At 38.4% G+C, this 12117-nt stretch overlaps 1 protein-coding gene across 1 annotated transcript in view; it reads left to right on the top strand.

The window, feature by feature from the left end:
• The window catches only part of WWOX (WW domain containing oxidoreductase), a 511261-nt gene that overhangs the window by 120965 nt on the left and 378179 nt on the right, over positions 1-12117 (top strand). Inside the window, exons 7-8 of the mRNA XM_084270013.1 lie at positions 2416-2601; positions 6258-6522. Coding sequence (XP_084126139.1) covers positions 2416-2601; positions 6258-6522 — 451 coding nt within the window. The remainder of the gene's footprint in view (positions 1-2415; positions 2602-6257; positions 6523-12117) is intronic.

Below are 12117 nucleotides of genomic sequence, written 5' to 3'. Positions count from 1 at the left end.
CAAACTATTTTATACTGAGAGGGGATTTTTTTTTTCCTTCCATGGGCTCAGGAGGAAGCCTAATGTAGATCACAGCAATGTTTTTAATGAACTTGTGAAATCAAGGTCATAGTTCTGCTATCACTTAAAAATACTCCTGTCATAAAGGAGAGCTGTGGCACCAGATGTGTGGTGTGAATTGTCGTGTATCTTGAAAATTTTGTTCCTGCATAATGATACATTCAATGCTACAGAGCTCTGCACCGTTGAGATTAGAAATTGTCATCTGCAACTGAAACTCCTAACTATATGGGGGCTGTTACTTAGGTAATATCAGTCCTTTCCTGATGTGTAAATGTCCAGGTCACAAAAACTTAGATGACAGTTTTCAGTAATTGGACCTTTTTTAGCAGTCTGAGGAGAGAAACCAATAGCCTAATGGACATGGATCCAAACCTGAGAGGTGGTTCTTTCTGGGCTGAAATGAAGCACAACAGCAGTACCTATTGATAAAACCCTTTCAGGTTTCTTTTCTATGGTGTTTTCTAGAGAAGTCAGTTTGAACCATTTAAAACCACTAACGCTGATTAAAAATAAAGGCATTCTGAAGGGGAATCTGATATTACCTTTTCAGTATAAAATGAGTTTAAAATGCCTCTGTAATTATTTTTACGTTTCTTCATAGATTTTTCTAATAGAATATTGTAAATACTTTTAACTTTATGGTCTCTTTAATTTTAATTACTTTTCCTTAAAAAAATTAGAACAAAATGTTGTTTGAAAAAATATAAGTCTCATGAAAAGGACTGAAGCATAATTTTATTTCTTTTATAAAACCCAATTAAATGCTCTGGCAATTTAAAAGTGACTACATTTTATAGTTTTATAATTCTAGAATCATCTTTTTAATTAATTGAGCTGACATATTTCAGTATAGAGTGCGTATTTTGCCTCTGGTAGTTATTGTGCAATTAGTATTAATGAAAGATACTACACTTTGGGTAGGTGGAATGTAGTTTTGGTTCATATGTGAGTCCTTTCTGTCTTGCTGTGCTCTGTTACTTCATAGCACGTATGACAGCTATCAAATAGAATTATGATCTTTTAAAAAGTGCTGTATTTGCTTTTTCAGGGGATGGCCATGGTATCTTCTGTATTACTCCTGTACTCACATGCTTCAGTTCTCATACAGGGAGTTCTTATAGCAAAAATTGCATCTATGTTGAAGAAACCAGTTATTTTTCCCCCATCAGATTTACAGATGTCTAAATTAATTCTTGCTGGAGCTTTACATAAACTTTCAGAAGAGATGAGGAATCATCCAAAGTTTCTACACATGTTCTCTCTACTTTCATGAGGCTTCATTTTCTTCTTGGCAGATGCATCTCAAACAGGCAAAATGAACTCAAGTTTAAAACATTTTGATACAGTATGCCCCAAAAGGCCAGGTAGCTTTTAAAAAATACAATCCTGCATATTTTAGTAAATAGTCTGCTTGCACTGTGTTGAGTGAGGCTGCAAAGATGAAAAAAAAAGAACCACCTTTTTTTCAAGTTGGTGTGAACAGAGAGAGAAACCTTGTCTTTTAAAGGACAGTCCCCCTTTATCTCTGTTTCTTTTGTGGGAGTAGCGTGTATCTGAAGATATTATGGGTATAAGTGGACCTGACCAAAAGGCAAATCAGAAATCAGAATCCTGTTGGTTCTCAAGATGCAAAGTTTCACCATTCTATTTGGTGTTTTTGAAGAAAGTGGAAAAGCTATGAGGTCTTGTTCTGGTAGGCATCTTGGAATTGTAGTTGGTAAATTATTAAAATAGATTTGGATGGATTTGGATAGTGAGAAGCAAAACACATTCTTCTCCATCCTCTCCCCACTCCTTTCCCCAGACTCTGCTTCACTCCTTCATCCCAACTCCTCTACCACCCCCTCACTGAGCGGCGCAGGAGGATGGGGAGCTGTGGTCAGTACACAACAGCTCCTCCCTGCTGCTCCTTTCTCTTCACACTTCTGCCATGCTGTAGCATCGGATCCTCTCCACTAGCGGCTGCCCTCTGGGATACACCTGCCCCAGTGTGTGCTCTGCCCGGCTGCCGGGAAATCCCTGCTCTGATGTCCGGAGCACCTGCCTCCTCCACCTCCGACTGCTGTTCATGGGGGTGTTGTTTACTTCCTTTGCTCACTTCTCTTTGCTGCATGGTGTTTGGACTTACGGTCTGACAGGAGCTCCACCATTGTTGCGGTGGGGCTGGGCTGTGCCCTGCGCTGGGGCTGCTCCAGAACTGACTAGAACAGGCCTGTGCAGCCATACTGCGCTGAAGCCTCCACGCCTGCACCCCAAGGCACACCTTGGCCAGTCCGCAGGGGAATGTTTGTATCTGTTTCATTCAGATTTCTTCTTCTGATTCATTTTCATTCAATGCTTCTGATCATTCAGGCCTCTTCACATCCTGATCTGCAACGCTGCCGTGTTTGGTGCTCCCTGGTGCTTGACAGAGGATGACCTGGAGTCCACCTTCCAAGTGAACCACTTGGGACATTTCTATCTTGTCCAGCTTCTGAAGGACATTCTACGCCAGTCATCTCCTGCCAGGGTTGTGGTGGTGTCCTCCGAGTCACACAGGTTGGTGAGCGTTACCTTTGATTTAGCTGAAATCCACAGTCCTCAGAGCATAAAACCATCATGGCCGAACTGCCGAAGGTTTTGAAAACGAAAGGCCCCATGCTGAAGCATTTGTGTTTAAATAATCTTTTTTTTTAAAATAGAAGCATTACTAATGCCTGTGGATGTTACTGGGGTTTGCTCTGTTGCTGAATAAAGTGTGTTCTACTTTTCTAATAGTATGTAGGTATATTTTGATGGTTCTTTGTATGAATGCAGATTTTCACCGCATTTCAGGCCGCTCATTGATTTTGGGAGGAGATGGAATAATAATTGATTAAATCTGAATGGCATGACCTATATTGATTTGTCATTCAACAACTTCAACATCTTGCCAAGAAGAATGTGCAGTTATTTTAGCAGGAGAAACAATGCAATTAAAAACTGCTAGATGAAATCCAATTGTTTTATAATGAGAAATTAGGGAATTCAATGCAGACATTAGCTGTATAATTGTAAAATGGGAAGTAGTGTAGTTAATACATATTAGAAATCTGGCCATGACTCTTTTGGTGAATTTTTTAATTAAAATGTAAGACGCTTGTCTTTGCTGCTGCCAGGAGAAGTGCAGTTGGCAAAAAGACGTTGATGAGGTTTGCCTTATTTCAGACATGCTCGTGGTGTTTGTGTTAATAACTAAAAAGGCCGATCCCATGTGCAAAATGCATGCCCCAGTTCTGAATTTTCGTGGGCACAAGCCACTTACTGCCTTCTGATTTAGTTCAAGGACTGTGGGATTAGACCTAAATGTCCAGCTTTAAACATTACTGGTGATTTCTTTTTCACTTTTGGTTGTGTGTAATAGCTCTAGCAAACCGAAGTGAAGAATGTGTGAGAGCCTTTTCCCCCCCCCCACCTCCGCCTTCATATTTCTGAAATGTTTTAGTGACCCAGAATGAAGCTTATTTTTTTAATCATGTTTCCATAAAATGTAACCCCAGGGACCTGGTAGAGAGAGACCAGCCAAGGGTCAAGCTGAAACCTTTATCACTTCCAAACACAGGGGCTTATGGTATAAATGACACACTGCAGATAGATTTACTTTTACCATTTTAAATTTATGATGGCTGAAATGAAAGGAAGCAATAGAAAATGCCAGTAATAATCCTCCCCGGTGTTAAAAGACATGAAATGTCTAGTAATTAGGTGGTAACAAAATCTGGACATCCTTATCTTTGCAAATCACACCAGGTTTGTGAAAGCAAGTAGCAGAGTCCTGTTAGGAGTGAGGGAGGCTACTGCGGGGCAGGCAAGATAGCTCTAGAAATAAATCTGCCAACTCCAATCACTTGCCAGATGTGGAGGGCACAACGGGATACGTATAAATGAGCTGTTATTTAATGGGAGATTATGTTGAATTGTCAGCTGCTTGTTCCCCTTTGTAACTTTGTATCTCTGATAGTATTTTAAATGACATCTTTGTTTTTCACTGTATTAAGTGCTGTGTGTAACTAGAGCTCACATCTCTGGACATCTTTATCTGGGTTTTTGAAAACATTTTATAAAGTGCTCGTCGCTAACTCAGTAAGATCAGCCAAGGTTTATAGAAGCCCATTGAAAAATAAGTAATAATCTGTGTTTGAATAAAATAACAAAAGCAACTAGTTAATTTCCCTTTTCTAAGGGGTCCAATTCACATGTTATGGCATATCTTAACACTTCAACTGATCACTGTAAATAACTGTACTTTTTCCCCCCAACCTGTTTAATGGCAAGAAGTTGATGTAAGGAGTTAGTTTAGACATTAGGTATTATTGGGTAGTAGTACTTTCTGACCTACTTGAGAACTCTGAGCCCTAAACTGGGTTGTAAAACAGAAGTGTTGGTATCTAATTACTTCCATAAACCTTGTCTGGATCTTTTCACTGGAGTCAAGACCCCCTGTTAGGGGAAAAATAAAGTCCCGTGTTTGCAGAAAATATTATACTAGACTGCTCCAAGGCAAAATATTTATTTGCCTCTCTGGTTCTTCGTTCATTTCTAGTTACTTCTCTGGATTCAGCACAAATGAATTCTGTTTAAATTAAGCTTTTGGGTACTTTAAGCACATCATATTAAAATCAGAATAATAAGTAGGTTGACTTTCCTTCTGTCTTTATTTCTGTGTTGTTAATTTGATTGTACAGCCCTTATCCTACTGAATTCAATGAGGTTGCCGACATAAGTCAGACTGACTCACATAAGCACACTTGCAGGACTGGCCTCAAAATATGCCACTGTGTTCCCTTTATATAGTATACACAAGGTATTTTATTTATAGAATATTTTTGGTGTCATAAATGATTACTTGAGGAATGAATATAGGAAATTCCTCCCAGAATAGTCCTATTAATTCCAGAAATGTATTTTATCTAACCCAAAATTATGAAAGAGAAATTTTGTTGTTGAAATTGAAAGGCTAATTCTGCAAGATACAGAACATCCTGGGTTCCTCTTGAGTTCAAATACTGTAGTTGCTCTTCTCTGAGCAGATTATAATTCTGGTCACAGAATGAATGCAGAAATTCCAGCTGATCTCTTCATTTCTGGGCATGAGATACAAAATTAGTAAAGATATTTTAAAACATTTTTCTAGTGTGTACTATAATTATGTTTATCCCTGTTCTCCCCAGCTGATTCTGAAAACTCTGAGTATTAAAAAGAGCTTGCTAAATCCTTTTTATTTTTAGCAGCTCTTTTGAATGAAACATAGATCTGTAACTAACTGTAGTATTATTTTCTAATATTAAGATATATCAGTAAATTGGTAAATCTGATTTTAATAACTGGGAAGTTGGGGAGGGGGAACACTATATGGAAACCTCCTTTTCTTCATCTAAATATCTTTAGAACATTCACTACTTTGTTATTAAAAAAAAAAAAGAAGTAAAAAAGGAAAGAAACAAACAGCTGGTGTTTAATGACTCTGTCAGACCCAATTAAAAAACATCAACTAGTTACTTTGATTTGTGTTCAGCCATGCCATGGGTATACTTAAAAACATTATACTCTGCCAGAACTCATTTTGGCTTTGTTTACATTTATCTTTTAAACATATAAGACTATTGATGGCAAGTTACCAAGGTTATAACCCCTTTATATTCATCAATTTTTAATCTAAAAAAGAGTCTAGGAGGCAGTGAGACTCATCCATAGTTACTTGAACACTTAAATGAAAATGTGCAGTATGTGAACACTGAATTAAATAATCAGGGGAAGGGAAGAAAGGGAACTGAAAGGATGCTGGTTTTCACTGCCTCTAACGCAGAGTTATTTTATCCTACATTATTTCCTCCAGGTTAATTGTGCTTTCATGGCTCTATGGAAAAATCTTCTTTTGGATTTAAAATAAAGTGATTCATAAGTTATATACAATGCCTTTAAATCATTAAAGCCTTTTTTGGCTCATTTTAATTTGGGTTTTGCTTTTGCTAATTATTTAATAATTTTACTGCCATATTTTATGGGATTCTTCCTTGGGTCTCAGGCAGTTTCCAGTAGATGCTTTCAAGTGCTAAATAAGGTGTTGTTTTATATAGGTTCTGGCCAAGTTGTACCCTGTTGTCTAAATTTTATGTAGCTCTTAATGAGACTGAAATGAACTCTCAGGTATCTAAGACATATTTACTGTTTTTTAGATTTACAGAAATTAAAGACTCCTCTGGAAAACTTGATTTCAATCTGCTTTCTCCATCTAAGAAGGAGTATTGGGCTATGTTGGCCTACAATCGTTCCAAGCTTTGCAACATCCTGTTCTCCAACGAGCTGAACCGACGCCTTTCTCCCCACGGGGTGACGTCTAATTCCGTCCATCCTGGAAACATGATTTACTCCTCCATTCATCGTAACTGGTGGGTCTATACCCTGCTGTTTACCTTGGCTCGGCCTTTCACCAAATCCATGGTAAGTGAATGACTTACAGTATTTTACACATCTTCATTTTTCAAAGCAGGGGAGTAAAGTTATAAAAATCCAGATGTATGTATCTGCTTTGACCTATTGCTTTTTATAACTGTGACCTTGATTTCAGTGACAAACATAGTGCCAAGGTAGTGACAGCTCTAGACGAGGATTCTTCAGTAAAAGTACCTTGTTGGATGGAGTGCATGACTTCCTTGTTTGAATATATGATTTTCACTGTGGTGAAAGTAGCTGTACATCTTAGGTGTGGAACACTTTGGAGTTATTTCTGTGCTCAGTAGACGTAAAAGATGAAAAAAATTGCTTTGGTTTTTAAGTGGAATATGCCTGACTGCATTTTTTATGTAAACAGATGCCCTAGTTAGAAAAGATACTACAGACATTATTAATGGTTGAGGGAAAGTGCTTTCAGTGGTAAAAGCACCTTCATTCATATTTTAAAAAAACCCACAACCCAACAATTTTCTTGATGCTTATAAAGCACTGAAGGCAATGGGTGATTTCCCTTTGTCTCCATTGGACTTGGGATTGGAACTATGACATAATGAAAAGTTACACAGTTCTTTCATAGCCACCATTATGAGAATTTGCTGTGGCTCCAGCACTTGGAGGGGTTAGTCTTACCCCTTGAACCTCTGACCCAGGTTATTTATAAGGTGTCCAAAGTCTTTTTTTAAGCGGAAGATGATTTTGACTTCATTGAAAACTGACTTCCTTTAACCTTATTGACTGTTTCTCATCCCTTATTCACTGATAAAGAAGAATATTCCCAAAAGGGAAGTGGGGAGAGGGAGTTTCACTTGAATGTTTGCAGCTACAAATCATGGAAATGAAAAGATTCATACCCCTGTGGAGCTCAGCTAGCCATGGCAATTTGTTCAAGCCCAAACCAGGCCCTTTTTACAGAAGACTTCTCAACTGACAAGAGTGGTTGTGGTGTACCTTAACTTATAGTCTTCCTGTACTAGCATTAGAGACCAAATTAATTGGTTTTATTGAAAAAGAGCAGAGAAGGAATTGTTGAGGCAGACGGAATCTATCCTTAAGTAGCTTAATCTACCACATAAGCTACAGTAGCTGAGTGAATCAGTGATGGAATTTGCATGTATAGCTGCACCAAAAAGTTGGTTTGACATTTCCTTATCATTGAGATAATGATATTAATCTTAATTTATACTAGGTTAATGTAAGTGGAAAACACGTAGTATAGTGTTTAAAACTGCTTACATTTCCAAAAAAGAACAGGTCCTTGGACAATACTGGATCTCCAGTAAGATCCATGGAGCAAAAATACAAACACTCTAGTGTGGTGCCCTGACAACATTGCAGTCACGAGAGTTCACACATCTGACCTACCCGCCTTCAGTTTGCAGCCTGTACATATGCAAAATGAAATTAGTAAATGAGCATTCTGGCACCTTGGGACAAGTAATAATATCTTTCAATGGCTTTTTTTTTTTTTTTTACCAGGACCTTTAAAATCATGTCTGTGTTGCGTTTGGGATAGTTTGTAAAACAAATTCTTGAAGTTCTCTTGAGAGTGGTTAAGTGAATGTTATCAACGTCCCATGAAAAGTATCCAACCTATGGAACTTTCATGAATTGTTGTTTTTATTTGCTCTGACATATTTTCACAAAGGAACCTTTTGTGTTTGTTGCTCAGATAATGTAATCCTCTGAGGAACACAGTAAAACAGTGAAGTTCATTTTCAGTTCTTTAAAACAATTGATAGATTTTTTTTTTCTAGTATCTATTTATGGGCAGTACATAAAAGAGAATACAAAATATAGCACAAAAGTACCAGAAATGAATAATAGAGCACGTAAGTCTAAGCCAAATTACTTCAGTAAGTCCTTTATATTTATATGTATTTCACTGTGGTTATTTGAAGGTTCTGATGGAGGGTGTGGGTTGAAGGTAAGCATTGGTAGGTAGATATGCCCGTACCAGTTTTGCTCTTTGAAGTTAGATGCCGGAGAAAACTAGAAAATACATTTGTTTCCCTACTATTTTTTCCTAGAGCAATACAATTCTTACTTTCTGTCCTGGCACCAAGTTGTTATTGTTTTCACATCTTTAATTTTGTCATTATTTTCTGTAGTACTTATAAAATCATGCATTTAAAGTTTACTTACTAGAAACCGTAAAAGTTTATTAATGATTTTGTTTTGTTTCCAACAATGAAGAAATGTGCATCGTGTATCTGAAAGGTATATATTTTTTAATGTAGTTGTTCAGTTCCTGAATGTTGACTAGCTGCCCTCTGGTTGATGAGGATGTAGGATTTCCTTCAGAAATGCGTGCTGTTGCCCACTGTGAATTGCTGTTTTGGGGAGAGGTCATGCAGCCTCTGGCGTGTGGCACTTGGGATTCGGTGTGACAGAATTTAGCTTAGGAAACACTGCTGGATTCCCTGAAGTGCTGAGAATCAGTATTCTAATATCTCACTCCTGTTTACCTGTCGGCTGTTATTTGCTATGACCATGGTGACTTAATTTCAGTAATTAGTCCACTTTATGCAGTCAGGCTATTTTAAGTTTCTGCTTAAAGAAGTAGTTTGCAGATCACTAGAATCTGTTTTTGCTAAAAGAACCAACATACTTCAGGTAGGGTTTTTCTGTCTTTCAAGCGTGAGGCTTTCAGAGGCATATTTTTAGTTGCTTCCATAAACGGCCATACCTTGCTGCAAGAAGAAATGCATCATATATTCCAAAACTGTTTTACGAGTGACTGCAGCATAAAAGGGGTGTCTTTGTGCTGGCTGTAGCAAACTCTTCTGTTGAATCACAGAGAGCCGTCTGGTCAGCTTCTGAAATGTAGCACAGTATTTAAATCACTGATGCTCACAGGTATGCAGGAAGTGCTTTGGTTACATAGAGCACTGGAAACTGAAAGACTGTTGCTTTTTTCCCCACCCACCTCTTCTCAATGTCTAAAATCTACAATGATTTGCTGGACAGGAATGGAGAACAAGTTTTTGTTTGATTTTGTTTTTTTTTAGAAAGCAATAGTTGCAAATAAATTACTGTTTTATTATTGTAGTAACTGTAGCTCTACTAATATTCAAAGGGCCTGTCTTTTCCTTACCACTATATAGGTCTCATAAATTGGAGACACTTATAGTATAATTAAATGTAAATTGGAAACAAGTGGCCACTGTAAATAACAGATTGGAAGAGAAGCTCTGAATGCAACTGCATAGGGCACGTGTATGCCTAGCTGGTTTGATCTAAGGCTTTAGGTCTGGGTTGCTTGGGCTTTTTTTCTACTTTTTTTTTTTTGCTTCTTTCTACCTCTTTCTCTCTCTCGTGCTCTTTTGCTCTCTTTCTTTCCTTCTCCTTGAAAGTTGGTTCAAGGAACAGTTTGAAAAAGTGGTTTGGGGTTTTTTTTTGTCATTCAGAACCATCTGGTCATTCAGAACCCATCTGATTTGTTACTATTTACATAAAAGATTAAAATTAAATACATTTATTGTAAGCTTCAAGCTTACACCCAGTATGTTATCTAGTGTCACCCCCAGGTGATTTTGTGAGTGTACAATGGCATATAAAATTAGAAGCAGAGTGCCATTATCACACACTTGTGATAGTCTTACATGGAACCAAATATTTTTGTTGGCAGGTAACAGAGCAGAAAGAATATCATGTGTTAAAGTAGCAAGAGCTTAACAGATGTTTCAGTGAACTGAATTTTCAAATCCTTTTACATTAAGAAATGGCTGGGGTTTCTAGAAGTTCTGAGACTATTGGGTTACGTTTCCTGTTGCAGTGCAAAGCCAGCCATTGTGCTAGAGTTTTAGCAGATGTGTTACCCCTTTTAATGGTTGGGGATAAAAAGTTGGTTCTGTTGCTGAGTTATAAATTACAACTCGACAAGCTCAACCTGTCACCTTTAAGCAGCCAGTTAGCTGCAGTAACACCATTCTGCCCTTAATTTTTCACTGATACTTGAACTGCTCTGTGATTCCCCTCTCTGCCCCCAAAGACAGTAGCTTTTCAGAACTGGATTTTGTACTTAAAGTACTTGTGATTAAGAGTGATAAGGAATACTTTTCAGGGCCCCAACATCTTCTGCAGGTCTTAGTTTTACCCAGAACAATGAGTTTTTGTCATTCTGATATTGTCCAAGGAGTGGTTTTTAGGCAGTTGGCGTGTTTTGCTGTGCTTATGTGGGCAGGAGGAAACCCCTGTGCCTTCAACTGCTTCCCTGGCTTTACTTTTGCCATATGTTGGAAGCATCTAAATTTAAACTTCATGTGATGATTTGCCCTCACACCTAACATCAACTCAGAAATGCTATTCTGGCAAGAAATGAATCTGCATCCATAGGAGCGCCTTGCTCCTACCTAATGATCACATCTGTTTGCTTTTGATAGAAACCCAAAAGAGGCCCTGCAGTCTCATCATCTCTTCTCTTTCTCCCCTGGTCTTTGCTAAAGAAGCTGTAATAACCCTTAGAGCTGTGGATAGTATTCCCTCCTTAAGTAAACATGTTTTGCTGTCCAAAGATCTGTGTGGGCTGTGTTGAGTTGATGTTGGCTTCTATTACTGAATTCACAGATCAGCCCGGATTCTGCCCTCAGCTGTTGCATGTTCAACTCCGGGAGCAGTCGTGGGCAGAGTGGGTATGTGCGTGTCTCAGCCTAGAATTTGGCCTGGATTTCCTCCCTGAGACATTCCTGAAAATGCACTGGGGTTTCTTGAAAAGCAACAGGCAGCTCTTTTTGAAGAGAGCCTCACAGTTTAGATTTCATCAAAATGGCAGTTTCTTTTCTCAAAATTGGGGTTTGGGCAGGAAGTGAAAGAGGAAGGGAGAGCGAAAGGGGACTGACTACTGCATATTAACAGTTGTTGTAGGGAGAGTATAAATCAGTTCCCCTGTTTCATGGATTAGTGCCTAAAGTGTAAATGTTAAGTGATGGTAAGCAGCAGCTCCCTTTTTTAACACGCAGGTTTGTGGACTGTACCTCTATTAACATGGAAAGATGGTTATTTTATTGAACCCTGATAGCATGATCTTCCTTCCAGAATGCTGGCATTTAAAATCGACTGAATTGGGCAAAAAGAAGGTAGGCATATGTGGAAGAACATTGGCTGTAATGGAATGGCACAGGAATGCCTCCAAAGCAGTTGTTAATTGTTTTGGAAGAATGTGCAAAAATTCTTCTATCCACTTAGAATTTCTGTGTCCTATTTAGTAATTGCATGTAATATAAGCTGGTTTATTACCAAACTTTCCATCAACTGACACATATTTTAGCTTCCTGCTAAAATAAATGTAGTGTGAAATATGAGGGCAAATTAAATCCGTGCCACGTAACTCACACCACAAGAATGGAAAGTCTTTTATGAAAACCTATCCATGTGCCAAACAGAACAGCTCAGGTCTCAGCATGCAGAGTGGTGCTCAGGGCGAGCAGCAGCCATGGAATTTGCTGTGTGCAACACCCCCCCCATAGCTGTTTGGGGAGTAGTTCTCTTATGTCCTAAAGTTCTGTGGAGGAAGTAAGGAATTTCTTCCTCCCCTCCCCCTCAGATTCCAGTATGCCCTGCCAAGTATGTGGGCTGCAAGGCAAG

Source organism: Gallinula chloropus (assembly GCF_964237585.1).
Source record: "Gallinula chloropus genome assembly, chromosome: 13".
In the NCBI taxonomy this organism is placed as follows: domain Eukaryota; kingdom Metazoa; phylum Chordata; class Aves; order Gruiformes; family Rallidae; genus Gallinula; species Gallinula chloropus.
Note: the sequence above shows the minus strand (reverse complement) of the source record. Positions and strands in the feature narration are given on the sequence as shown.